We start from the raw sequence: 27,232 nt of genomic DNA, 5'->3' as shown, positions 1-27,232 counted from the left end.
CATGACCTGAGTGGAAGGCAGACACTTAACTGACTGAGCCACCCAGGAGACCCAAGAAGAATCAGCTTTTATTCTCAAGGATGGCCAGTGAAAGATAAATACATCTAAGAATTTGCTATGTATCTTTCTTTCTTTTCTTTTTTTAAAAAAAGATTTTATCTATTCATGAGACACACACACACACACACACACACAGAGAGAGAGAGAGGCAGAGACATGGGCAGAGGGACAAGCAGGTTCCATACAGGGAGCCCAATGTGGACTCAATCTGGGGAGTTCGGGACCACGCCCTGAGCGAAAGGCGGACGCTAGACAACTGAGCCACCCAGGTGTCCCACTAATGGATCTCTCTAAATCTTGCTCTTGCTTTTTTCTGGGTGCTTATTGAACATATACAAAACTGGGCTTACATGTCAGTGTGGCTGTTTTTAATATAAATGGTATTATACTATACAAGGTTCATTCAACAGTACTTCTTGGAGATCTATCTGTGCTATTACATCCGTATAAAGATCATTCTTTGTAACAGCAACATAATACTCTATAATATTAATATGCCAGAAGTAAACTCCAGTGGTCAAATTGCCCCCTACAATTCCCACTCTCCAAGCCCTTCATTTTATAATTGTGGCTTCCTTACTTAAGTAATTTGTGTTAACCTCAATAAAGAGGTAAAGTGAGGCAAGATCAAATTACCAGAAATTGAATTTATTTGGGAATAGCAGAGGAATTGCCATTCAGGAAACACACACGGTAGCAAGCTACAGGTGAATCCACTGAATGCTTGGGGTGGGCTATATTTACCGGCAAGGTGGAAGTCTGGCCAGAGTCCAGGCAGGTAAGTTGATTGGCTTGAGGGTAGGAAGAGATTCTTAGTGCATGTTCACAGGTCTTCTATAAATCATGCACTTACAGAAAGCATCCTCAGTTCTTAAGTTGTGTTCTTTTGAGGATGCATGCGATTCTCCATTTCATATCCTCCAATTCCATTTTTATTTTATTTCTTTATTTATTTATTTTTTTATTTCTTTATTTAATGAAGTAAATAAACTCTGTGCCTAACCTGGGGCTCAAACTCACAACCTGGAGATCAAGAGTCACATGCTCTACCAACTGAGCCAGCTAGGCGCCCCCCTCTGGTTCCATTTTAGATTGAAAGCCTTTCACAGTTGTAAATACTTCATAAACCCAAACACTGCCTTTTATTTTCTTGGTACTCACTTCGTAAAAGGGCTCTGCACACAGGAACTTACTGAATGCTCACAACAGTCTGATTGTGAGGAGGCAAGCCTCCTGAATCCTTTGCCCTTGAAATGTCCCTGCCTGGTGTTCATAACACAATTTGAATAGGCCTTGAAATTGTGGGCCTGCAGCCTAAGGCAGGATGTCATCTGGGTGCTCTGAGCAGGGAAATAATGAAAAATAATGTTCAGTTGATGTCACAAGCCATTCACCATTCAGACAGTGATGTTTTTCAGGGTGGACTGAAATGAGTTTGCTTTCTTCTGCTTCAAAACATCCTGGAAATAGCCTGCCTCCTGAATTCTGAGGCTGACTGTGGAGGGTGAAGGTGATGGGTGAGTTAATATTAAAGCTGGCTTTTTCCCTCAACATTTTATTATGGAAAATTTCAAACATACAGAAAAGTTGAAAGAATTGCAGAGTGACCACTCCTATACCCACTACCTAGATTCAATTTATTAACATTTTGCTGATTGCTTTATCACCTAATCTGTTCATCTGCCGATTTGCCCATTCACAGATGCATCAGTTCATCTTTTTTTTTTTTTTTTAATTTTTAGAAAAATTTTTAGAGAGGGAAGAAGGGGCAGAGATAGAATTTTTTTTTCACTTAAAAAATTTAAAATTTATTTTAGAGAGAGAGGGCATGCAGGGGAAGGGGCAGGGGCAGAGGGAAAGAATCCTCAAGCTGACTCCCAGCTGAGTGCACAGCAGGTCATAGGCCTGGATCCCAGCACCCCAAGTTCATGACCTGAGCCCAAATCAAGAGTCAGCCATTTAACCTATGAGCCACCCAGGTGCCCCAATTCATTTTATATTTTGACACTGCCCCCTAAATTTTCAGCATGAGCACCATTAACTGGAGTTTAATATTTATAACTTTAAATAAAAAAATACTTGACGGAAATTTATAACCAGTGCACAAATCTCAAGTGGACCATCCCATCAATCTGACAAGCATCTACGTGTGGAACCCAAGCCCCTATCAATATCTGCTACCATGATGATGTTAGACTGATCAGTGGATCACAGCCTTTAAGATTCCCCATTTGGTGTGGTGAGAATGGCAAAGAGTCTGCAAAACCTCAGCAGAAGTAGGAGAGAGGAATAATGGGAAAGAGAAGCCACACGAGGGACTGTCCTGATGGAACCTGACCAGAGTCTGCCATTTCCCCTCATCAGGCTGGACTCAAGTTGGGAGATGCTTGTTTCCCTTTGTGCTATCTCACATCATTGTTTAAATATACAAACTTTTTATTTTTTTCACTTTATTACTCTGCATTAAAAGTCACAAGCACTTCCAGAGAATCTGGAAAAAAAAAAAAGAAAAAAAAAAAAAGAAAGAAAATTAACTGGAAAAACGGGATGGCTGGGGAAGTTTCCAGGCAAAAGCACATTCCTTAAGGCATCTCTGGCTGAGAGCTAGAAGGCATGCAAAGAATTTGATAATACGCACATTATGACCCATATTACACAAAAATTATGACTCATATTACGAAAGCACAGCACTTGTGAAGGGTCCCGAGGAGCGGCGCTGGGTTTTCAAACACAGTTTCAGAAAGGCCGACCAAGGGTGCACAACTTTCAAATGAAAAACTGGGACGTGCACTCCACCTTGCTAAACGCCACCCCCCTCGTTGTCATCAACAATGAAAACGACAGTTTTCGACAACAGTTGAAAACGCTGAGTGGAGGTTTTTTTTTTAAAAATCTTAGAAAATTTTTTTTTTTTTTTTTTTTTTAAAGTGTGAGTCCAAAAATCAACACTTTTTCTTTGGGAGGCTGCTTACATTTTTTCCCGGTTAACGTGAATGCTGGCGATACCAACTTTGAAAACTTTGTAACATCATATCAACGAAAATAGCAAAAGGTTATGATCCCAGCGCAGAGCTGAGCCCCGTGAACGAACTTTCGGTATTCAAACTTCCCTCACGGCGAACGGTTTTCATTCTGAGAGCGCTTTTAGACAACCGTTTTTTGTTTTTTTTTTTTTAAACAACCAGGGCTTTTGAACAAAAATTACAGAAAATATTGTCTTTTTATTTATTTATTTATTTTTTGTCGTCATCTAGCAGATGGGATCCAAAAATTGCGGTAGGAAGAAACCGTTAATTAAAACAAAACAAAACAAAAAAAACCAAAAACAGTAGCACGGAAAAGTACTTAAAAAGAGAAATAGAAAACATTACGCCTTCATTCTGGTGAATTAGCAACAAAGAAAAGGATTAGCTTGGACGGGTCCTTTTCAAAAAATTTTATTTTTTTTTCCCTCCGGCTCCCGCCAGGGTGGAGGAAGTTGTGTCTCGGATGGGAGAGGGTGGAACGGAGAGTGGAAGGACAGACAGCGGGGAGGCCCGGCCGGCGGGGGGGGGGGCTCGCGGGGGTGCGCAGCCCCGCGCGGCCAGCAGGTGCCTGGCTCAGCCCCCTGCCCCCACCTCCCCACCTCCCCGGAGCGCGGCCTCGCCCCCTGGCGGGCGAGCGCTCGGAGCCGAGGCGCGGGGCGCGGGGCGGGGGGCGCGGGGCGCGGGGCGGGGGGCGGGGGCACAGACCCGCGGGCCCCCACCCCGAGGCCGGCCCCGTCGGCGCGCACCCCAGGAGCATGCCCGCGGCCGCGGCGCGCGGCGGAGCCCCGGGGAGGAGAGCGGCGGGAGGGCGTGAGCGGCGGCGGCGGCGGCGGCGGCGGCGGAGGAGCCGCTAGTCCCCTCCCTCCTGGGGGAGCAGCTGCCGCGGCCGCCACCATCAGCGCGCGGGCCGCGGCCGGAGCGAGCCGGGCGAGCGGCGCGCGCGGGGGAGGGCGGGGGCGGGGAGGGGGGTGGGCGCAGGGGGCGGGAGGGCGTGGGGGGAGGGTCTCGCGCTCCCGGCGACCAGAGCCCGAGAGGGAGACCCTGGCGGCGGCGGCGGCGGCGGCGGCGGCGGCGGCGCCTGACACTCTGCGCCTCCTGCCGTGCTCCGGGGCGGCATGTCCGAGGCTGGCGGGGCCGGGCCGGGCGGCGGCGGGGCAGGGGCCGGGGCCGGGCTCGGGGCGCTGCCCCCGCAGCCCCCCGCGCCGCCGCCCGCGCCGCCGCAGGGCTCCCCGTGCTCCGCCGCCGCCGCCGCCGCCGGGGGCTCGGGCGCCTGCGGACCGGCGACGGCAGTGGCGGCGGCGGGCACGGCCGAAGGACCGGGAGGCGGCGGCTCGGCCCGGATCGCCGTGAAGAAGGCGCAGCTGCGCTCGGCTCCGCGGGCCAAGAAACTGGAGAAACTCGGAGTGTACTCCGCCTGCAAGGTAGTCGGCCGCCGCGGGGGCCCGGGCCCTGCCCGCGGGACCCCCGCCCCTCCCCCCTCCCCTCCCCTCCCCTCCCCTCCCCTCCCCTCCCCTCCCGCGCGCGCCCCCGCCCCCGCCCCCGCCCGCCCGGGGCCGCTGCACCGCGGAAGTGCTGCTGTCGCCCGCGCCCAATTAGCTGCTCCGCGGACCAGAGTCCCGTGGGGCTGGACGAGGGGATCGCCGCGGCCGGGAGCCTTTCATTCTTCCCCTTCGGAAGGAGTTGCCTCTGCGTCTGCGCCCCTGGGCTGCCCTGGGGCTTTGTCGCTCTGTAGGAGCTCGCCGGAGGCACCTTCCGGAGAGCGGCGCGGCGCTCACTACGCGGCGGGCGCCCCGGGGCTAAGGAAACCCCTGGTTCGGGGGAGCGGGTGGGCGTGTGTGCGCCCCGTCTTCGCGCGTCTCCCCGCGCGCGCCCCGCTGCGAGGAGCTGAGCTGGGTGGAGCGGGAGAGAGCGGAGGCGGCCCCGGGCTCGGGGCGCTGCGGGGCGCAGGGGCGGGACGTCGGGGGGAGCCGGGGCCAGGGTCCGGGAGCGCCCCGCTGCGCGCCGTGACAGCCCCGTCATTATTGTATTATTACTTGTTTAGTTAAAACGCGGTCCCGGCTGCTCGAGGTGTAAACAGGATTTGGCGAGGTGACAGCCTGCGCGGCGGGCGCTGCTGCTCAGTTGAGGACGCGCGGTCCTGCCGTCCCCTCTGCACCCCAGCGCCCGGCCCGCAGCCCCTGGGCCGCAGATCCAGATGTGGGCGCCGGGCTCCGGGGTGGGAGGATCGCCCGAGGCCGCGGGGCAGGCTGGCCCTGCGCTGTCAGCAGCGGCTTTGTTTTGACAGGGTGACAGCTGAGGGGGGCGGGGACTTGGCCTTGTCAGCTCCTGCGGCCTGTGGCTGAGGCGGGCCAGAGACACACTCACACACCTCCCTAGTGCATCTCCCGCCTGCTGCAAACAGGGTCAAGGTCCCAGGTTCCAGATTCTCACGGCCAAACTGCGTCGACCGCTTCTGGATTTTGATGTAAAGATTGTTCATCCTGCTGGAACCCCTCTCCCTATAGAGTGATGCCGTTTTCAGTATTTACTGGAGCTTCTCGAGCGCACGGGAATGTCTGTGCTTACGAACTACCCTTTTCCCCCACACCATTCACATCCTCGTGTGTGGGATGAATGCCCACCGCGTCCCCTACGTGGGTGTAATAAACAATTGCTGAATGAGTGTAGTAGGATCTAGCTCTACTGCTTTTCAAACTTTGAGGTGCATAGGGATCCCCTGGGGAGCTTTACTTTTTTTTTTTTTTTAAGAATTTATTTATTTCTTCATGAGAGACATAGAGCACGAGAGAGAGAAACAGAGACACAGGCAGAGGGAGAAGCAGGCTCCATGCAAGGAGCCAGACATGGGACTCGATCCCTGGTCTCCAGGGTCACCACCTGGGCCAAAGGTGGCACTAAACCTCTGAGCCACCCGGGCTGCCCACCTGGGGAGCTTTAAAATGCGAATTCTGAATCAGTGGATCTGGAGTGGGGCTGAGATTCTGCATCTCTAACAAACTCTCTGATGATGTGATGCCAGTCCAATGACCACACTCCAAGTAGCAAGTCCCTGGTTCAGACCTGGGCAATGTTTTATTAATCCCTTTTGAATTCAGCCAAGAAAGCAAACTGCCCTCCTCTGAGGGCAATACAGGGTTGGTGTTTATGAAGGACTGCAAAAAAGATAGAGGGGAGGATACTTCTAAGAAAGGTGAAAGGCCACAAGGTGGTCATAAGGGGCATAAGACTAGTGGCAACAAGGCATGGAGTCTAGTAGGCAGATGGGAGAACTGTGCCCAGAATGGAAAACGAGGTCATTTATTTATTGGACTTGACATTCTGCAGCTGGAATGGGTTCATGTAGTGACTGTCAGTTCAGTCACTTTTTATTAGGTTCCCCACACCAACACCTTCTCTCCCAGCAGCCTGCCTTAATATCTGAAAAATTCCCTGAAGTTTTGGTCCCAAGAACCATGAGCCTATGTGATGCGCCCTGCACTGATGTCTTTGATCCTTTCAGATTTCTGAGAGTGAGATGTAGCACCTTTCCTCAGGTTTGTGACTTGTGTGTTTTCATGTTCACATGCACAAACTTTTAGGAAGGGAAAGCTGCTCACTAAAGGCCTCTCTTTCTGCTCTTGAGAGACTCTGGACATGTCCATTTTTATTTGCTCATTCGTTCAGTAAATATTTAGAGGGGTCACAACTAGGTGCCAGGCATTGTGCTAGATGCTGGGGATGCGACACCCAGAATGTGTTTTTCTGGAGCTGCTGAGCGTATGTGTACGTGTGCACGCACGTGCATGCATTGTTTGGGGCCCGGGGATGTAGGCAGTAGACCGTTTACAATGATGTTAGAAAACCCTGCTTGCTTAGGATGGTGTTGGAACCCAGAGGTGGGCAGTTCTAGGGCTGGAGCATGGGTGGGGTAGGAATGGCTTCCTGGAGGAAGTGTCAGTGGGTGCTTAGGACTCTTGGCAGTGCAGGGTGGGGTGACGTGAAGCTTCTTGAAGTGGAGAAACTGAAAGCACTTGTGAAAGCTTGGACCTGGGCCAGCAGGAGCTAAAGCTGCATTGGCTGAGGCCACCAGGTTGGGGGGCAATGTGTGTGGCCAAGAGGGCATTGTGGAATCCAGGAATTTTAACGTGGGGAGTAACATTCTCTCAGATTTGCTTTAAAAACAAAAACAAAAACAAAACCTCTGTTTGGTTGGGTGTGAGGGGAGTGTGAGAGAGCAGATCTGTGGTTCTTTATCAGCTCGTCTCTATCCTTCATATAAGAAAGCCCCCAAAGGACAGGTTCCTCTACCTTTTGTCACTGATGGGCCCCTTGGCAAAGTGGAGGGAGTAGAGAGGTGAGAGAATGAGGAGGGACTGGAAAGAGAGGAGTAGTTTACTGGGGGTTATTAGAAGAAAAGCAGGTCCCAGACCTGATAAAAGATCTGGCCTTTAAACTTCACAAACAAAACAGGAGGAGGGAGCTAGTTCACAGCCCTGGTGGTATGCCACACCCTGGAGAGAAGAAAAAAGAAGAAACAAACAAACTTGTTTTGCAGGATCTAGAGTAGAGTTCTTTGAACTATGTTCTGGCAAAGGTTGCTTCATAGAGTCACTTTGCTTCTGAGTGACACAGCCAGAGTAATCATTAAAAATGTAGATCTGACCACATTATATCTCTACTTGGGTCCCTTAATTTCTCTTTGCTGGAGTCCACAAAGCCCTGCAGGGCCTGACCACTGCTATGTCTGGCCCCTTTTCAGGGCGCTGCATGCATGATTCCCTTCTACCTCAGGGCCTTTGCACATATTATCAACTGGAACTGAAAGCTCTTCTCTCAACTCACTTTCACATTAACTCCCAACTCTTCCTGCCAATCTCACATTTCTTGCATTTCCTTTACCTGCTTGGCCAGCCTTTCTGTTATAAATTGTTTGGAACCCCCTTGTGCTTGCTTTTCCTTCCCAGTGCTTTTATCCCAAATTTTAATTGTGTGGTTATTTGATATGTGTTTGTCTCTGAATAGATTCTAAGTGGTGTGGTTATTGACTTGGGTGAATGAACTGGAGAAGAGAAAACTGAGGAAAAGGTTAGCTCTTCAGGATCGTGGTAGTGAAATTTGAGGCTGACTGCTTCTTGACAGTCAGGTAGAGGGAATTCTTTCATATAGTGCATTTTTAGGTATCTCACAGGTGTGCACAGGACTGGGTTTTTGGTGTTATAGAAGAAACTTAAGTAAATATATAAGTAGGTCAAATCTCAGTCTCCATGAGTTTAAGTATAATTTATCTACTAAAAAACCCCACTGACTCTTCCTAATGAAATAGGCCATTTATACATGCAAGGAAGCAGTAGGGTATAGTGGCCCACAGCATGTGCTTGAGTTCAGACTTCAGGATATCCAGGGGTGTGAGCTTGGGACAATGACTTTAACTCAGCCTCCATTTCCTTGTCAATAATGATACTGTCTCATTGCATAACAGGGAGGGTTTAAACTGGGCTAATCTGTATAAGGCATCCAGCTGGGTGTCTGGCCCCAGGTAAGCCCCTACAGCAGCTCGGAGTAGGGAATACACTGTTAATGTGGAAGTCTGGAAAGACCGTGGGATTTAGAGGATCTCAAATCTCAGCTCTGCCACTCGTGTGATCTTGGGCACAAGTCATCCAGTTTTGCTCTGAGCCTTGATGACTTCCTCTATAAAATGGAGACTAAAACTTCAACCTTCAAGTTAAAAGAGAAAAGGTCCTCCAAAGTTCCTGGAACCCAAAAGTGTCGGATTAATGCTGGGTGAATGGAGTTGCTGCATTGTCTGTCAGAGTCAATGGCCAAAGAGCATTTATTCAGAACCCAGTTGCTTTGATTCTGGGCTGACTGCCATACTTGGTGAGTGACACAGGCTATAAAATTAGGCTGCATTTAAAACATAATGGTTTATAATCTGAAAGTAACACTGATTGTCGAACATACAGAGGCAGAGAAAAAACTCTCCTACGTTGGCCAGGAGCTGGTGAATGGGGCAGGGAGAGCAAGTCTTAAAGTTGGGGAGAGCCTCCAACACTTTTGCATTTGTTGGTCACTCCTCCAGAGAGCAAATTTCTTTTTCAGCTGTCAATATCTAGAACAGTGGCTCTTACCCAGGAGCTGTTTTGCACGTGCCCCTCCTACCCCCCCTCTCCTGGGGTATTTGGCGATGTCTGGAGGCATTTTTGGTGTCATTGTTAATGTGAGGGAGGAAGTGGTACTGGCAGCTAGTGAGTAGAAGCCCAGGATGTTACTAAGCATCTCACTCTGCACAGGACATACCTGCCCAACAATTATCTGGCCCCAAATGACAGTAGTGCTGAAGTTGAGAAACCCTGTTTTAGAGGAAAATTGTATTGACCTGTAGTGCCATGAATACGTTTGCAGCATAGGAAAAATTAATGCTTTTAAGGCTAATTTGCATAACACTTAAAACCTGAAAAATGTCACTGTGAATCATGGGGCATATTTCTAAACAGCTTTATTGTGGTATAATTTGTAGATCGTAAAAGTCACCAGCTGTAAGCGTGCAGTCAGATGCTTTTGAGTAAAAGTATATAGTTATGCCTCCATCACTACAGTTTGGTGTTATAACTCTTCCATTGCCCTAAAAACTTTCCTCCTGCCCTGGGCATCTTTTTAAAGTGATACTTTGTATTAATTCACAGTTTGCAAATGGAAACCAAATTAAAAATATCTTTTTGGAGCTCATTAGATAAGTAGTAATATAAGAAAGCACAAAACATGCAGGGGTGTCGTAGCCACATAACTCTATAGCATAGAATTATGTCTTGCGTGGTGACTTCTCTAAGAGGTGGTATCATGGAGTCAGGCACACATAGGAAAAATATTTCATTTGGCAGGGACAATACAAAAAGCCCAAGAGAAAGATGACCAAATTTAATTGTTTCCTCATAAACTTTCAGGGAAGATGGAAATTCAAGCCTGCAAAGCCTTCAGATTGCAATTTACCGTTTTATGTAACTGAGAAAGTAGTTTATAGGGCAAAAGAGAACAAAAATCTGCTGAGGAGTGTTTTGTTTTAGGAAGCATGTGTTTGCAACTAGCATTTTGTGATGCAGTGCTGGAGTGTTGTTTTTTGATCTCCTTTTCTTTTCCTTTTTTTTTGGTTTGTTTTATTTCTTTAAACCACTGAGCAGATTTAAACTTGGTTACCTGTCCACATAGGCAGGATTTAATTCTGTGTCTATCAGGGAAATCCACAAGTCTAAGCCGTCATAGGGAATGTCGAGGGTAAAATAGACATTTCATGTGAGGTACCTTGGAACAATCAGAACATCTGCTTCTCAGATGAAAGATTTGGATACTCTGTGCAGTGCCAATAAAACTTGGATTTCCAAGGCTTAGTGGCTTCTGATTTAGTTCGTCCCTCTCTCCAGGAGAGGAAGGTAGTTGTTTAGGAATGGTTGTCAGTGGTTTCTTATTCTTCATGGTTTCCTACTCCTAATCTGCTGCAAACGCAAAGCACCTGTGGCAGGATAGTAGGCGCACTGACTGCCTGGCTACCTGGAGCAAACTTGGAGAACCCTCCTCCTTCTCCCTCCATGCTGGGTGCCTTTGGGCAGCCACTTAACAGCCTTGGGGTTCAGTTTCCTTACTTGTGAAGTGGGAGTCAAGGCACCACCTCATTGACTCGCTGTGAAGATGGAATACGGTAGCATGTATGAAAGGGCTTGGAATACACGTATTCCCACCTATGTCTATTTTTTTTTTTTAAAGATTCTATTTATTTATTCATGAGACATAGAGAGAGAGGAAGAGACATAGGTAGAGGGAGAAGCAGGTTCTCTGTGGGGAGCCCAATGCCGGACTTGATCCTAGGACCCTGGGATCATGCCCTGAGAAAATGGCAGACGCTCAACCACTAAGCCACCCAGGTGCCCCCCCACCTAGGTTTATTTTAGTTCATTTCTGGAAACCTTCTGTGGGTATCAGCAGTTTTGTTGATAGTGTTTTTGCCAAAGTGTTCAGCCTCCTGTCATTTGATCCTTCTACCTGGGGCAAGAAGAGGGTGAGGAAGGTCATTTTACTAGCAGGGAACTGAGACCCAAAGAGGTGAAGCAACTTCCTCAAGCAGCAGTGGTTGCTCAGGGAAGAGCTCACCCCCAAAGTAGATCTTTCTAGTGCACAATTTTGCATCCCCTTTCCATAATATGGGGAGTGGAGGGGATGGTGTTCTCGGTGGCTTACAGAGAGGATTTTGTTTCAGGAGTTTGATGGCTCTCATTTGACATTTATTGTTACTCCTATTGTGAGGTATGTTCAAAGGCTTTCCTAGTTCATTGAGACTGTGCAGGCCATAAAGCAAACAAAATAACCATTTTTTATTATGGGCCTAGACAGACAGATGCATGCCCTTGATTGTTTTAAAGCTGACAATCAAGGATGGTCACTGTGCTGGCCCATTAGAATTCCTTGTTGAAGGAAGATGAAAGTGATACCTACAGAGGCTGAAGAAGGTGCCAGATATGCCAGAGAGGCAAGGAATTGACTGTCCTGGACATTTAGAAGTCCGAAAACAGCTCTGCAGAAGACTGCACACAGCGGTGTTTCAGCCCAATTCAGAGGAAAGCCATTTTTGTTTAACTTAATTTTATTATGCAGACAGTGAAGTGCTTATGTCATAAGCATATATAGCTTGATGAATTTTTACATAGGCACACAGCCATGCAGCTGCCACTCAGATGAAGCTGAAGGCCGCTTGTGCCTCCTCCCCACCTCGAGTAACCCTTATTCTTTTTTTTTTTTTTAAGATTTTATTCATTTATTCATGAGAGACACACAGAGAGAGAGAGAGAGAGAGAGAGAGAGATAGAGAGAGGGGCAGAGACTCAGGCAGAGGGAGAAGCAGGCTCCATGCAGGGAGCCCGATGTGGGACTCGATCCCGGGTGTCCAGGATCACGCCCTGGGCTGAAGGCGGCGCTAAACCACTGAGCCACCCCGGCTGCCCCCCTTATTCTTTTAATACTAGAGATTACTTTTGCTTTTCTTAAACTTGACCCAAATGGGATGGTGTGGTATGAATTCTTTTGAACCTGGCTTTTGTCACTCCCATGATGTCTGTGAGCTGCATCCCTGTTGCTGCATATAGAAGTAGTTTGTAAAGACACATTTTTTTATTTTTTATTTTTATTTATTTATTTATTTATTTTTCATGAAAAGACACATTTTTTTAAACTAAAAAGTTTTAAAAATTGTCAACCATTTTCAGGATGAAAGTCATTGGATGCGGACTTCATAAAATGAATTTTAATTAAATCTTTGGAAGAAAAGATGAGAATTTGATATTTCAGAATTTAGCATATGTGAATGTTCTTGGAATGTAGGGAAGAACCCTTGAAGGCAAGAATGGGACAAGAAACCAAGGAGGGCTGTAGATAAGCTTTGGGATGGAGGTGGGTGCTGGGGGCCTGTGATGTCACAGCTGGTAAAATGTGTAGCCTGCATCTTCTCCTCTGGAGTCTGTATTGGTGAGTCCTTACTGGTAAATATCCATGTGAAGAAGCCCTCCTGTCACACATCTTTGGTTCTAGAAGATGTCTAGAATTATATGTTGTATTCTGCAAGCCAGGCAGAACCATATGTGTTGGGAGCTGTGGCAGGGTCTCTAGAAGGCTGGCTAGAATCCAGCCAACGAAGCTCCAGTAGTTCTTGACACCTCTGTGTTGTGTTATTGGCCTGTGGGATTGAGATGCAGGAAAGAGATCATCCTCCTCGGCCCTCCCCTCATGGCCCTAATCTCTGAGAGTGTGAGGCCACCTCTCTTCAGGAGTGGCAGTGAGGAGCACAGATTACTCTATTACTCAAAACACAGTTTCAGCATAACAACTCATCCTTGAAAACTCACGTGTGATATGTAAGCTTATTATTTAATAGAATCATATGGACTATCCACTTATGAAGTAATCTGTTCTGTAATTGGTGTATTTAATGCAACAGGATTTTTGTCTTTTTTACTTGGGTGCACATGTACATGGGGGTGTTGTACCTAATGCCATTTATTTATTCATTTATTTCCATGGGTTGCTTTAAATTTCTACTTAAGTAGCTCCTGTCTAAATTCCTTATGATGGTTCATCCCCTTTAATCGCAATTGAAATAACATTGAATCCTTATACATTTTTAAAGATTTATCTATTATTTTAGCGAGCGCACATGGAGAGAGGGAGCATACACAGGGGGAGGGGCAGAGGGAGAAAGAATCTTTTATTTATTTATTTTTTTAAGATTTCATTATTTATTCATGAGAGACACACACACACAACACACAGAGAGGCAGAGACACAGGCAGAGGGAGAAGCAGGTTCCATGCAAGGAGTCTGATGTGGGACTCGATCCCGGGACTCCAGGATCAGGCCCTGGGCCAAAGGGAGGCGCTCAGCCACTGAACCACCCAGGTGTCCCAGAGAGAGAGAATATTAAGCAGACGCCCTGCTGAGTGTGAAGTCTGATGCTGGGGGGCGGGGGTGGTGGTAACAGGGTGCTCAGTCCCAGGACCCTGAGATCACGACGTGAGCCAAATCTAAGAGTCAGTCGCTTTTACCAATTTAGCCACCCAGGTGCCCCTTGAATCTTTGTAATGAATTGTTTTCATCTCTAGCATTTAATTATACATGCTGATACTCCCTGCATTGCACACTTTTTCTTTTTCTTTTCTTTTTTTTTTAAGATTTTATTCACTTACTCGTAAGAAACACACACACACAGAGGCAGAGACATAGGCAGAGGGAGAAGCAGGCTCCATGCAGGGGAGCCCGATGTGGGACTCGATCCCAGAACTCCAGGATCACAGCCCAGGCCGAAGGCGGCGCTAAACCACCGAGCCACCCGGGCTGCCTGCACGCTTTTCTTCTCTGGGTATTGGCGTGGTATTATTGTCAAGCGTCATTCTGGTCCATTCTCAAATACCAACTTTTCAGAGATGCCTTCCTGATCACCCCCTGTCAAAAATAGCAGCACCCCATCACTCTGTAAGGTTATTTGTTTTCCTTTACTTCATCTTCAACACTTGGAAATCATATATATATATATATATAATAATAATATTGTTTCCTTTGTGACAATAGAAGTTTCATGAAGCAGGGACTTTGGTTTGCTTCGTATCCCAGGTCTGCTGACTGTGCCTTGTGAATAGTAGGTGCTCAATATGTATTTGTTGAATACATGAGTAATTTCATATTCACAGTGCATTTCATATTCAGAGGCTTTGTGAGATTGGAAGGAAGATTTAGAGACAAGGTAACTGAGGCTCAGAGAGGTTTAGTAACTTGCCCAAAGCCACGTAGTCCCAAGGGCAGGGCGGGCAGGGCAGCCAGGGCTGAGGCTAGAACAGCATCTTCTGGACTCTGTAGCTAAGTGTGGTTCCCTGTGAGCTTACAACAGACCTGGTGACCTGTAGTACTTGTTTGATGGCCTGGATTTCTCCTACAATATAGAGCAAGGAGGGTCACATCCACTTTTGATCCTTCTCTGAAGGAATGATGTGAACTTCTGACCACTGTTTCCTCTTCTGCAAATTGGAAGTAAATTGGGATCCCTGGGTGGCGCAGCAGTTTAGCGCCTGCCTTTGGCCCAGGGCGCGATCCTGGAGACCCGGGATCGAATCCCACGTCGGGCTCCCGGTGCATGGAGCCTGCTTCTCCCTCTGCCTGTGTCTCTGCCTCTCTCTCTCTGTGTGTGTGACTATCATTAAAAAAAAAAAAAAAAAAAAAAAAAAAAAAATTGGAAGTAAATTCTCACAAGGGAGTTGTAAGTATTGTGAGACTAGTGAGTTAAAACCTATGAAGTGAGTAAAGGGTCTTATATATTTTAAAAGTCTATATGGTGTTGTGAACTAGAAAAAAAATCACCTACAAAGACATGTTTTCTAACTACTACTTATATTTTGTCGCTTTGCTGCCCACTTGAACTAAAGGTTACCATAGGCTTTCTTTATTTAATTTGTTGTTCTGTTTGTACCCAGAAGCCCAGTCACAAGGCTTATTATTTTTTTTAATCAGGAGATGAATGGGGATGTCCGGGTGGCTCAGCAGTTTATCGCCCACCTTCGGCCCAGGTTGTGATCCTGGAGTCCTAGGATTGAGTCCCACATTGGGCTCCCTGCGTGGAGCCTGCTTCTCCCTCTGCCTGTATCTCTACTTCTCTCTGTGTGTCTTTCATGAATAAATAAATAAAATAAAAATTTTTAAAAAAAGAATCTGGGGCAGCCCCGGTGGCTTAGCAGTTTAGTGCCCCCGTCAGAGCCTGATCCTGGAGACCTGGGATTGAGTCCCATGTCGGGCTCCCTGCATGGAGCTTGCTTCTCCCTCTGCCTGTGTCTCTGCCTCTCTCTCTCTCTCTCTCTCTTTCTGTCTCTCTGTGTCTCTCATGAATAAATAAACAAAATCTTTTGAGAAAAAAATCAGGAGATGAATGAATGCATGTATTTTGCACAAAAGTGTGACTAACGTCTCCTAATGATCCATTTGGAGTAATACACTACCTACCCTTAGGAGGAGGCTTTGAGTAACCTCTGCAGTGACCTCAGGGCTGGACATGGTGGGGATGCTTCCATTAGCTCTATACTCTCTGGAAAAGCCCCCATCATTGCATGCTCTTGGCCCGTGCAGGCTCCTGTGGTATGCAGGAGATTCCAGAAGTGCAGGGATGAGACCTGAATCGTATCATAGTGACTGGTGATGGCAGCTCTAATTTGCATTAGCTCTAACGAGCTGGTGTTGAAACCGGATGGCAGAATGCCAAGGAAGCCAAGGTCAGCTTACTTGGAAATAGCAAAGTGAGTCATGTAACCCAGGATTTGCACATACCCAGGACTACCTGACTCACCCTACCTCCAAGGGAACACATCCATGAGTACTGGTTAGGTGCCTGTGTCCAGGCTCTGTCCTGGTGGCGGGTGAGTGACAAAGGGAAGTGCAAGCCATAAGAGCCCCTCATCTTGCTGGGGAGACAGAGAGGGAAAGAAAAATTCAAGGGAATAATCAAGCATGAAGTCAGCTCAGAGAAAAACAACCATCAGCTGGGGCAGGTGGAAGTGTAGTGGGGAGGCTCAGCCTAGGTGGAGTGAAGGGGAGAAAACAGAGAAGCAGAAGCGAAGGGAGCAAGAAGTCAGAGTGGCTTGGAACATGGACCTAGGGAACCGACTGCCTGGGTTTGAATACTGACATGCTGCTTTCTCGCCGTGTGACCATGGGGAGATTACTTACCCTTTACAAGCCTGTGATTTCATAACTGAAAAATGGGAGAGTGTGATATTGTCAACTTTACCCATTCATTCAACAAACTGTTATATCATGTGCCAGGCATTGATTTAGATGCTGGCGATACAGTGACAGATGGGTTTTTACTCTTGCAGAGCTTGCTTCTGGTAGCAGAAGCAGACACAGTAAACAAGAAAATAACAGAAAGTGGTAAATGCCACATGCCACACAGAATGAAAACAGAGAAGTAAATGAGAGTGCCTGGGGAGTCCTTCCAGTACGTGCCCAGAAAGGTCTCTCTGTTGACGGGATATGGTCTGGGGCCTGCCTGATAACAAGGAGCCAAGCCACTGGAGGCGGGAGGGTATGTGTGTCTGTTTACGTGTGTTAAGGGTGCCAGGTGGGGAGTGCAAAGACTCAGGGCAGAAATGGCTTGGCATGCTCCAGGGTGGCCAGGTGACCCTTGTGGCCAGGTGGGGGGCAAGGGAACGAGTGTAGGGGATGAAGTGGGAGAGGTTGATAGGGCCAGATGGCTGAGCATGTATAATTTTCACACAGTGAAATGATTTCATTTCCAGTTCTGATCATTTCCAACAAATGCGTATCAAAACCCAGAACATTTTAAATCACCCTAGAAAGTTATCTTCTGCTCCTTGCCACTCAAATGCCTCCCCCTCAGAAGCAACCACTGATCTACTTTGTATCACAATATATTCATTTTGGCATCCTTTACATGAATAATTCTAGAGTATCAAAAATGAATATATTCATGTAAAGGATGCCACGCAGTACATACTCTTATTTTTTCACTCAGTGTAGTATTTTTGAGATTCACGCATGTTAGATGCATCAGTGGTTAATTTCTTCTTATTGCTGAGAGGTATTCCACTGTATGGATATACAAGTTTGTTTATCCGTTCACCTGCTGTTGGGCATCTGGGCTGTTTCAGATGGATTCAGATAAGATTTGGGTTTTAAGGCATCCCCTTTCACTGCTTTGAGAAGAGTACAGTGTACAAGAGAAAAAAAAGAGGGCTAGTTGAAGTTACTGCAGTGTGGGTGTAAGTGGGTGATGGCTGGCGTGTGGGTGATGACAGTGGAGAGGGTGAAAATAGCTAGTTTGGGGCAATATTATGAGTGTGAAGGCAACAGGACTTGATTTGTGGTGGGAGGTGGCAGTGAGAAAAAGAAATGAATCTAATATCTAGGATTTTGGCTTGAGCAATGGAAAGGATGGAAACCTCCATTTACGAGGTTGGGCAGGACCACAAGAGAGGCAGCTTTAGAGTGGATGAGAATCAAGAGTCCTTTTCCTGGATGTGGTAAATTAGGTGTGTCTTTTAATAGTTAAGTTTTGTTTTGATAATAAAATGAGATAATCCACTTGGCAGTTTGGTTTAGTATCTGGAATATGCTAAGTGCTCAAAAAAAATAGTAGCTACTATTACAGTTAAAAGTAGAGCTAAATAATAACTGCTGATCTTAATAAAGAGACCAGCCAAATTGAAGAAAAAGGAAAAACAAATACACAAATTGGGGGGAAAATAGGAACCTCTCTCTGGGTAAAGAAGAAACCTGTCGATAGAAAGTCTTGAGTTTCAGGTAGACCATTTTGGACTGAAGTCATTTAATAATAGTGAGTCATTGCACTTTAAGAAGGAGGAGACCCAAGATATTTTAGAGTGCCAGCGAAAAGTTCTAGGTTTTGGTTTTGGCTCCTTGCTCCTTTGCCAGCTGGGGTAACTCAGGCAAGCCGCACCCCTTCTGCAAGCATCGAATTACTTGTCCTGTGGGGTTATTGGGAGGGGAAAATAAGATGATGTAGGCTAAAATTGCCTTGGAAAGTATTGGGCAGAAATATTAGACATTGTTAGATGACATTTAGAGGCGAGTGATGTGTCCCATGCCTGTTAGATGGAGTGGGAGTGGGGATGTATTGAAAGTGAGAAGAAAGCTGTTTCTTCGAACTGGCTATTCAAGGCCTGACCCAGGGCCACGCCAGTGAGAATGGAGAAGGTGTAAATCTGGGAGAGATTTCGAAAGAGGAATCAGATGGCCTTGGGTGAGGGCAATGAATTCAGATATACTGAGCCTCAGGAGCTGGGAGAAAGGCGGATGCCATTGAAGGGAATAGGTTATTTGCAAAGGGGTTCTAGGGTTTAGGGCAAGCTTCCTGGGCAGGGATGCCAGGTGTGGGCAGTTGGGAATGCAGGCTGGAGTTCTGCTTTGCAGGTTGGGCTGGTTATGTGGATTGGCGAGTCATCAGCCCGGATAATGACGGATATCATGAGAACGTGAGCTGTCCAAGGAAGCAACATATATGGCGCTGTTTATTTTGCTCATCCCAGCTGACTTGGTACCAGAACAACAGACCGAAGAGTGAAAAATTCTGTCAGCTGGTTGTCTGGCCTGCTCAGTGTCAGCCAAACAGTTTGACAAGTCTTTCCAGTGTTGAAGACTGAGCTGTCTGCGTTGGCAAGTTCACCGATAAACTCTGAGATTAATTCTGTGTATATTAGAAGAGATTCAGGGATTGTCCTGGATTTAGGGTTCTGGGGCACCAGTTTCTTGGTCTTGGTGTCAGTCAGGACTTCTTGAGGCCCTTCCAGGGATGATGTGTGTTTGGGTGATGCGACTCAGATGTGAGGCAGGGTCTGGTCCCTCCCTAGGCCATTTGGTAGTGCTGGAGTCACTTAGCACCTTTTTAGATAATGCCTGAGGGTTGAGCTTTTGATTCCATCAGACCTCATTAATTAGCATAAAGAGGGAGGTTCCTGACTGAGCTCTAGCCCAGGCCTAGGCTGTCTTCCAGACAGCGAGGTCAGAAAGGTTTTTTGTTGATTTGATGTTGGAGTCGTCTTGGAGAGCTTGGAAGAGCAGCATTTGAATTATACCTGGGTCATCTCCTCGTGGCATATTTTCCATTCTCCTCTATCCTTGACCACTCTGCAGTATTTGGTTTGTGACTTTCCAGACCAAAGTGGCACTGTTCATTAATGTCTTCAGAGATGTTTCTGTCTGAATTACCATGCTAGTTATCTTCCCTTCCACTTCTGTTTTTACTTTCAATTCCAGGCAAATTTGTCTCCCACCCCCACTCCCGCCTTCTCTTTTTCACTTAGGCCAAATACCCAGATTTTGGGGGCACCTGTCTGGCTCAGTTGGTGGAGCATGTGACTAGGGTGTGGGTCTCACCTGGGAACTTTTTTCTTAAAAAGATTTATTTATTTATTTATTTATTTATTCATTCATTCATTCATTCATTCATTCATTCATTCATGAGAGACAGAGAATAAGAGAGACAGAGACACAGGCAGAGGGAGAAGCAGGTTCCATGCAGAGAGCCTGATGCAGGACTTGATCCTGGGACCCCAGGATCACGACCTGAGTCAAAGGCAGACACTCAACTGCTGAGCCACCCAGGTGTCCCGCTGGGAACTTTTTAGAACTGTAGCACCTTGGGCCCCACCCTAGATTTACTGAATCTGAATCTGCATTTTAAGATTTCCTAGGTGATCTGGAGGCAGATTAAAGTTTGAGAAGCACTGCTTCCAATCACAAGAACATTATTTATTCAAATTGCTTCCAAAGCAGTTCCCTTCCAAATTTATTGAGATCACTACAGCTTACCGGGACTTTCGGTGGTGGTGTTTTAAAATAGGATTAAGGGACCCCTGGGTGGCTCAGCGGTTTGGTGCCTGCCTTTGGTCCAGGGCATGATCCTGGAGCCCTGGGATGAGTCCCATGTTGGGCTCTGGGTGGAGCCTGCTTCTCTCTCTGCCTGTGTCTCTTTCTCTCTCATTAATAAATAAATTAAATCTTTAAAAAAATAAAAAATAAAATAGGATTAAAAGATCCCCCCCCCCCCCCCCCCCCCAGAGTAACACATGCACACCATTAACAGAAGAATTCAGGCAGCTTGCTACAGTGACAAATGAGAATGTTGGTTCTCTCCCCTGTCCTCCATCCTGGCTTTCACTCCCTTTCTGTCACCTCCAGAATGAGTCAGTCTCCCCTCCCCTGCCGTCCAGAGGCTGCACCCTACAGTTTATACTACAATCCAAGGAGGGGAACTAGATTCATTGTATAGAAATCCATTTAGATTCCAGTTAGGGTCAAATGAAGCTGTGAACATGCCAGAAAGTTGGATGTCAGCAAGTCAAGGGTGTTGAATGAAGGAGCCCAAAAGAAGCACCAGCAGATAAGGCTGTATTATTAGCAAGTTTTAATTATTTCAAAGTTTCCATTCATTTTAAAAGCAGGGCAACCTACTTAATGACTTATTCCCATCATTTCTCTTTGGCCAAGACAAATTCTGACAGTGGAGGTCGTAGCCACCTAGACACTAACTTCTTTTGCTTTTTTAGATTAGAAAAGGACAAAGATGGAGGCCCCCATTTGCTGGTCCTTTTTTTTTTTTTTTCCTTTCCCCCAAATGTAGCTTATTAAGCTTTTTTTAATTTGTGAGGAGAAAACATACCTCAATTTTGGGATGCGTTTTGGTGAAACTTTGCAGAAGACCTGTGTTTGAAGTGATAATTAGTAATTAGCCCTTCTTGCCTTTTAATTTTTTAATTTTTATATGTTTAACGACTTATTTTAGTGAGGGGAGGGGCAGAGAGAGGAGGGGCAGAGAAAGAGGGAGATGTAAGCCAACTCCATGGAGAATTTGGAGCTCAACACAGGGCTTGGTCTCATGACCCTGAGATCACCACCAAAGCTGACCTGAGCCAAAACCAAGAGTTGGACACTCAACCAACTGTGCCACCCAGGTGCCCCAGTTCTTGCCTTAAAAAAACTTTAGTGAGGAACACTTGGGTGGCTCAGTGGCTGAGCATCTGCCTTTGGCTCAAGTCATGATCCCAGGGTCCTAGGATTGAGTCCCATATTGGGCTCCCTGTGGGGAGCCTGCTTCTCCTTCTGCCTATGTCTCTGCCTCTCTCTCTGTGTCTCTCATGAATAAATAAATAAAACCTTTAAAAAAATAAATAAAATTTAAAAAACCTTAGTGAGATATAATTGGATGCCCCAAAAGTCTGTGGTTTTAAGTTTACGATTCAACGACTTTGAGGAAATTGAGTTTTAGATTTCTACTTCTCCCAAAAGATCCTTGTGTCCATTTGGTGTCAGGCCTCTTTGCATTTTAGTCTCAGATTATTCAGTCTACTTCTATGTCTATAGAAGTGCCTTTTCTGGAATTCATATATATGGAATTATGCAGAATGGGACTGGCTTCTTAGGATAATGTTTTTGGGCTCATTCATATAGCATATAATCAGCATCTCATTCTTTTTTAATGCCAAATAATATTCCCCTGTGTGGATATGGCGTGTTTTGTTTATATATTCACCAGTTGATGGACATTTGGATGCTTTCCACCTTTTGGCTAACTGACATGAATAACACTGAGTGGACATCTGTGTGCAAATCTTTGCATGGATATATATTTCATTTCTCTTGGACAGATACTTTGGAATGGGTTTGTGGGATCATGTGGTACATTCATGTTTAACTTTTAAAAACATTTATTTTTTTTAAGTTGTGGTAAAATACACATCACATAAAATTTACCATCTTAACCATTTTTAAGTTATACTTCATTAGTATTAAGAAACTCAGATTGTTGGGATAACTGGGTGGCTTGGTCAGTTAAGTGTCTGACTTTGGCTCAGGTCATGATCTCAGGGTCCTGGGATAGTCAGACTCCACGCTCAGTGAGAAGTCCGCTTGTCCTTCTGCCTGTATCCCCACTCGTGGACACTCAAATAAATAAATAAAATCTTTAAAAAAAAAGGAAAAGAAACTCATATTGTTGTGCAACTATCACTATCTACAAACTCATATCATCTTTCCAAACTGAAATTTTATACCCATTAAACAATAATTCTCATTCCTCCTTCCTTTCATCTCTTGGCAAGCATTACAATCCTACTGACTTTCTGTGATCTGTCTATGCTAGGTACCTCATACAAGTGGAACCATACAGTATTTTTCATTTTTTGACTGGCTTATTTTACCTAACATACTGTCCTCAAGGCTCATCCATGTTGAAACACGTGTTAGAATTTCTTTTATTTTTTAAGGCTGAATAGTGTATTCTCTTGTATTCATATACTACAGTTTATCCATTTTCTGTCAGTGGACACTTGGGTTGCTTCTATCTTTTGGTTTTTATAAATGTTTTTGTGAACTAGGGTTGTGAACTTAAATATATAAGTTCCTGCTTTCAATTCTTTTGGGTATATTCCCAGAAGTGGAATTGCTAGATCATATGGTAATTCTATTTTTAATATTTTGAGGAACTGTCATAACTTTTTCATAGTGCCTGACCAATTTTCCTTTCCACCAATAATGCACAAAGGTTCCTATTTCTCTACATCCTCACCAACACTTGTTGTTTTCTGTGTTTCTGTTAATAGCTGTCCTATTGAGTATGAGGGGATATCTCACTGTGGTTTGTATTTGCATTTTCCTAGTGATTAGTGATTTTGAGTATCTTTTTATGTATTTATTTGATTATTTGTATGTCTTTGGAGAAATGTCTATTCATATCTTTTGCCCATTTTTTAAAAATTGGGTTGTATATTATTTTGTTGCGGAGTTGTAGGAGTTCTTTATATAGTCTGAATATTAACCCTTTACCAGGTATTTGATTGGCAGCGTTTTTTTTTTTTTTTTTTAAATTCTGTGAGTTGTGTTCTATTGATTGTATTCTTTGATGCACCAAAGTTTTTAATTTTGGCTAAATCCAGTTTATTTTTTTTCTGTTGCATGTGTTTTCAGTGTCCTATCAAGAAATCATTGCCAAATTTCAATGTCATGAAGCTCTTCCTGTTTTCTTTTAAGAATTCCATTGGTTTAGGTTTTAGACTTAAGTCCTTGATGGATTTGGAGTTTATTTTTGTGTATGGTATGAGGCTGGGCTTGAACCACTTCGTTCTTTTGCAAGTGAGTATCTGGTTTTTCTAACGGCATTTGTTGAAAAAACTGTCCTTTCCATTGAATGGTCTTGGAAAATCACTTGATTTTTATGTGAAGGTTTATTTTTGGGCTCTCTATTCTATTCCATTGGTCTATGTTTAACTTTTTACAAAACCACCAAACTCTTTTCGACTTTGGCTATTATTTTACATCCTCTCCAACAGTGTTTGAAGTTTCCCATTTCTCTACATCCTTGTCAACATTTACTATTATCTGACAGATTATATGGCTATTGATTATAGCCATCCTCGAGCCATTGTATCTTGTAATGATTTTGGTGTTGACTTTTAAACATTCTACTTTTGTCTAACATGGGGCAGAGAGGTAGTTAGATAGAGTGAAGACCTCCACACACAACCACGGGACTCCAGTTAACGGCCTGAATATACTCAAGGCTTTTTGCAGAAGAAGACTGAAAAAGTTCAGGCAAATCTCTTAACATCTTAGAGCCTCAGCTTCCTCTTCTGAATAATGAATACCTTCCAAATACAGGATAAGAACAAGTGTACAAGTGTTTTTCTCACTTGAGGGGCTTAATAAATGTTGGATTCACAGTTTTACAAACCATAAATTTCCCTTCAGTGTGTTCTTGCTGTGGGACATCCCTGTCACTGGGTTAAGTTTTCCAGCAAATAGGACTTCCCAGCGTTTTAAGCATGACTGAATCCTGTGAGTCAGCTTGGCTGTCTTTCTCTTGTTCCTCTGGATGTCACCCAAATATCTTCACACCCATCTCATCGACACTGAGTGAACTGTAAGAACTCTGCTCCCTCATCTGTCTGTCATCTGAGCCACGATCGCCTGTTTATCCAGTTCAGTTTCTTCCTCATCCTCTGTCCTGGCTTCTGCACACTACAACAAGGGCTGTTGCCATTTAACCCTGGATTCTACGGGGGCAAACCCATTCTTATCCCGGGCCTGTTGGAGCAATCCAGTGGCCTTTGCTTCTTTCTTGGTTCTCCCATGTCTGCAGAGACGTGCTCCTGGGGGAGATGAAGTCATCGGGGCAGCTTTCCCCTCTTCGTGCCCAGGTTGCTAGCTGCTGCAGTAATTGGCTTGGCAGCGCTCTCCCTAAAAGGTTGTCCTTCAGCTGGTACTTTGTTAAAGCTGCAAGGCCAATCCCCTTGGGAGTTCCTGTAGCTAGCAGCTGTCTTGCCTAATTAAGGAGAGATGGGAAAGGTGTTTTGAAGGAAAACCTCTTTACCTGGAAGAACAGGGCTGGGCCTGCACTTCTGGAAAGGAGATAAATGATAGATATAAAGGCCAAGGCAGAGGGCATAGGGGCTGTGGCTTGGATCACGTGGCAGAAGGTGCTTTGCTGGCAGTCAAGGATACTGGCATTGAATGTTTTGTAAAGGACTTAGCATGTACTCTTTAGTAAATTGGGCAAGAAGTCCCACACTTATTAAAATTTTTGTGCACTTAGATTTCCAAGTGTCCCATGGTGAATGTACACATGTAGGAAGTACTTTGTATTTCCTACCAAAAAAAAAAAAAATATCCTGAAACAAGTGAGCCAAGCTCAAGGAATTTCCAGATATCTCGGAGAGGTATAACCTGAACTACTTAGATCCACTTAGGAAATGTTGGGACTATTCTAGGCATAAGCTGTTAGGGTCCATAGCAAAGACTTGGGTTTTGGAGGATAGAATCCTCTTAAACTCTAGTGTAGTGATGTCTAATAGAAATAGAATATGAGCTACATATGTAACTCAGCATTTTCTAGTAGCTACATGTAATAGTTTCCTAGGACTGCTGTGACAAATTATCACCAACAAGGTGAGTTTTAAGCAACAGAAACTTGCCTTATTCACAGTGTTGGAGGCCAGTGGTCTGAAATCAAGATGTCAGCAGGGCCATACTTCCTCTGAAGGCTCTCAGAAGAATCCTTTCTTGCCTCTTGGCAGTCATTGGCATTCCTTGGTGTATAGATGCAGAAGTCCAGTGTTTGCCTCTGTCTTCACATGGCCTGTGTGTCTGACTTGGTTCAAATCTCTCTCTCCTTTCTTTTATAAAAGCACCAGTTATTGGTTTTAGGGCCCAGATTAAGTCTTGGGTAATTTCATCTCCATATCCTTAAGTAAATCATATCTACAAAAAAATCATATCAATTTTCAAAAAGAGCCTATCTAGGGTTCCAATGAACATGCACTTAGGGGAGCACTGTTCATCTCACCCCAACACATTAAAAAAGAAAAACCAACCATTGAATTTTATTAATTCTAATACATTCTTTAACCTAATATTCCACAATATCATTATAACATGTAATCAATAGAAAATAATTCTTAGATATTTTAACATTCTTTTGTTTTTGACACTAAGCCTTTGGAATCTGGTGTTTATTTTACACTTAACAAAGCATCTCACCTTGGACCTGCTACCTTTTGAAGACAGGATACCCATTTGTGACTGGCTGCCACATACTGACCAGCACAGTGGCAGTGCCGTGGGGCTGACAAAACGTTTATACTTTTCAGTGTTTTGCCTGTATTTTCTTCCTCTCTCCTTTGCGCTCTCTGTCCTTTTATCATCTTATTAGTTTTCAGGGAATTTCTATTTATTTGGAGAAAGTCTCAGTTGTTCCGAACAAAGGAAATAAAAGTCTACATTGTGAAAGCTACTGGGATCCCAGGACTCAGCGGGGGAAGCAAAGTGAGCCAGTTCTGAAAGAAAAGTCCTTTATTCAGTTACATTTTTAAGTGTTTATTGTTCGTTGAATTCATTAAGCACTTCTATGGCAAGTAGCTTATTAATAAACAAGTGCGGTTAATATTTGGGATGTAACGTTTTTTATTAGGAAGGGCAATATAAGTCTTTATTATTCAACAGTCTCTCTGCCATGAGATCTGTGACCCATTTTCAGCCCCCCATGAACACAGCCATTCTTCTCTTGTCATGTTAAGACAAGAAGGGGAATAAACTTTTTTCTTTCTGGGCTGATGACTCTAAGTCTGTTGCAATAGTGAATTTAAGATTTATATCTCTAGGAAATCTATATTGTCTTCTCCAAGAATTGCAGGCTTGTTACATTTTGGCTTGGACCTCAGTAAAGGGTTTTATTAGCAACCCCACAGGGAAAAAAATTTGGATCTTTGAATTCTTAAATGTGGTTTGTGATAAGGATGTGGTTTCTACCCTTCCTCCCCCACAACTGATTTATACTGAGCCTGTTACTGTTGTTGGAATTTTTCTGGAATTACGATCTCTTCTCAGATGAATTAATGTTAAAGAAAATTAACAACCCATGAATATGAATACCGTAATAGAAGAATATAAAGTACAACGTGAATGTCTCTCTTCCTCTTCCCATAAGTCTATATGTCTCATTTCTCTGTATATCCAAATACATATATGTTTAAATTGCCTATTCACTTATTTTTTAAATAAGAGATATTGGATTACGCTTTGTATTGTTCTATAGTTTGCTTTTTCAGCCTTTTACTAGGACCTAAAGAGGTTCCAAGCCTACACAGCCATATGGATAAAGGTGGCAAAATAGTCTGTAGTACACACCTCTATAGTTTAATAAATTCTTTTATTGATCACATTTTACCTGATGTATATTTTTCTTTTGCTCTAATAAACGGTATACAAGTATCGAGCACATGTGAGTATTTCTGTAGGAAAACTTCCAAGTAGTGCAGTTGGGCCAAAGAGCCATGAACATTGCAGTTTGGTTTCTGAAAGGCTGTACCAGTGTCTCTTCCCACACATGATATATGAGGGTGTGTGTTTCCTCACATCTTGGTCACCTTTAGATATCAGCGTCAACCTTTTATTTATTTATTTTTGCCAATTTAATTAGTCTGAGGATATATGCACAGGGCCTTTAATTTTTCATTTCTTCATTACTAGTTACTTTGACCAATTTTTGTAGGTTTATTGGCCATTAGTATTCATCTCCTCAAAGATTTTTCCTAAGTATTTGATGGCTTTTGCTATTA

General features: G+C 44.8%; 1 protein-coding gene across 5 annotated transcripts in view; it reads left to right on the top strand.

Moving 5' to 3' along the window:
- The first annotated feature begins 2,786 nt into the window (after positions 1-2,786).
- KAT2B (lysine acetyltransferase 2B) overlaps positions 2,787-27,232 on the top strand; it is a 102,369-nt gene continuing 77,923 nt past the window's right edge. Inside the window, exon 1 of one of the 5 annotated variants that reach the window (XM_072726745.1) lies at positions 2,787-3,443. Coding sequence is in view for 3 of the 5 variants with exons in the window: in XM_072726743.1 (XP_072582844.1) it covers positions 4,202-4,507 (306 nt within the window). In the remaining 2 variants the exon portion in view is untranslated. Of the gene's footprint in view, positions 3,444-4,140; positions 4,508-4,641; positions 4,912-16,252; positions 16,669-27,232 lie in introns of those variants that run through there. The other 4 variants (XM_072726743.1, XM_072726740.1, XM_072726746.1 and 1 more) reach the window with 4 other exon arrangements.

The sequence above is a fragment of the Vulpes vulpes genome, chromosome 11, assembly GCF_048418805.1.
Source record: "Vulpes vulpes isolate BD-2025 chromosome 11, VulVul3, whole genome shotgun sequence".
Classification (NCBI taxonomy): domain Eukaryota; kingdom Metazoa; phylum Chordata; class Mammalia; order Carnivora; family Canidae; genus Vulpes; species Vulpes vulpes.
The sequence above is the reverse complement of the archived record's forward strand: the minus strand, read 5'-3'. Positions and strand labels throughout refer to the sequence as shown.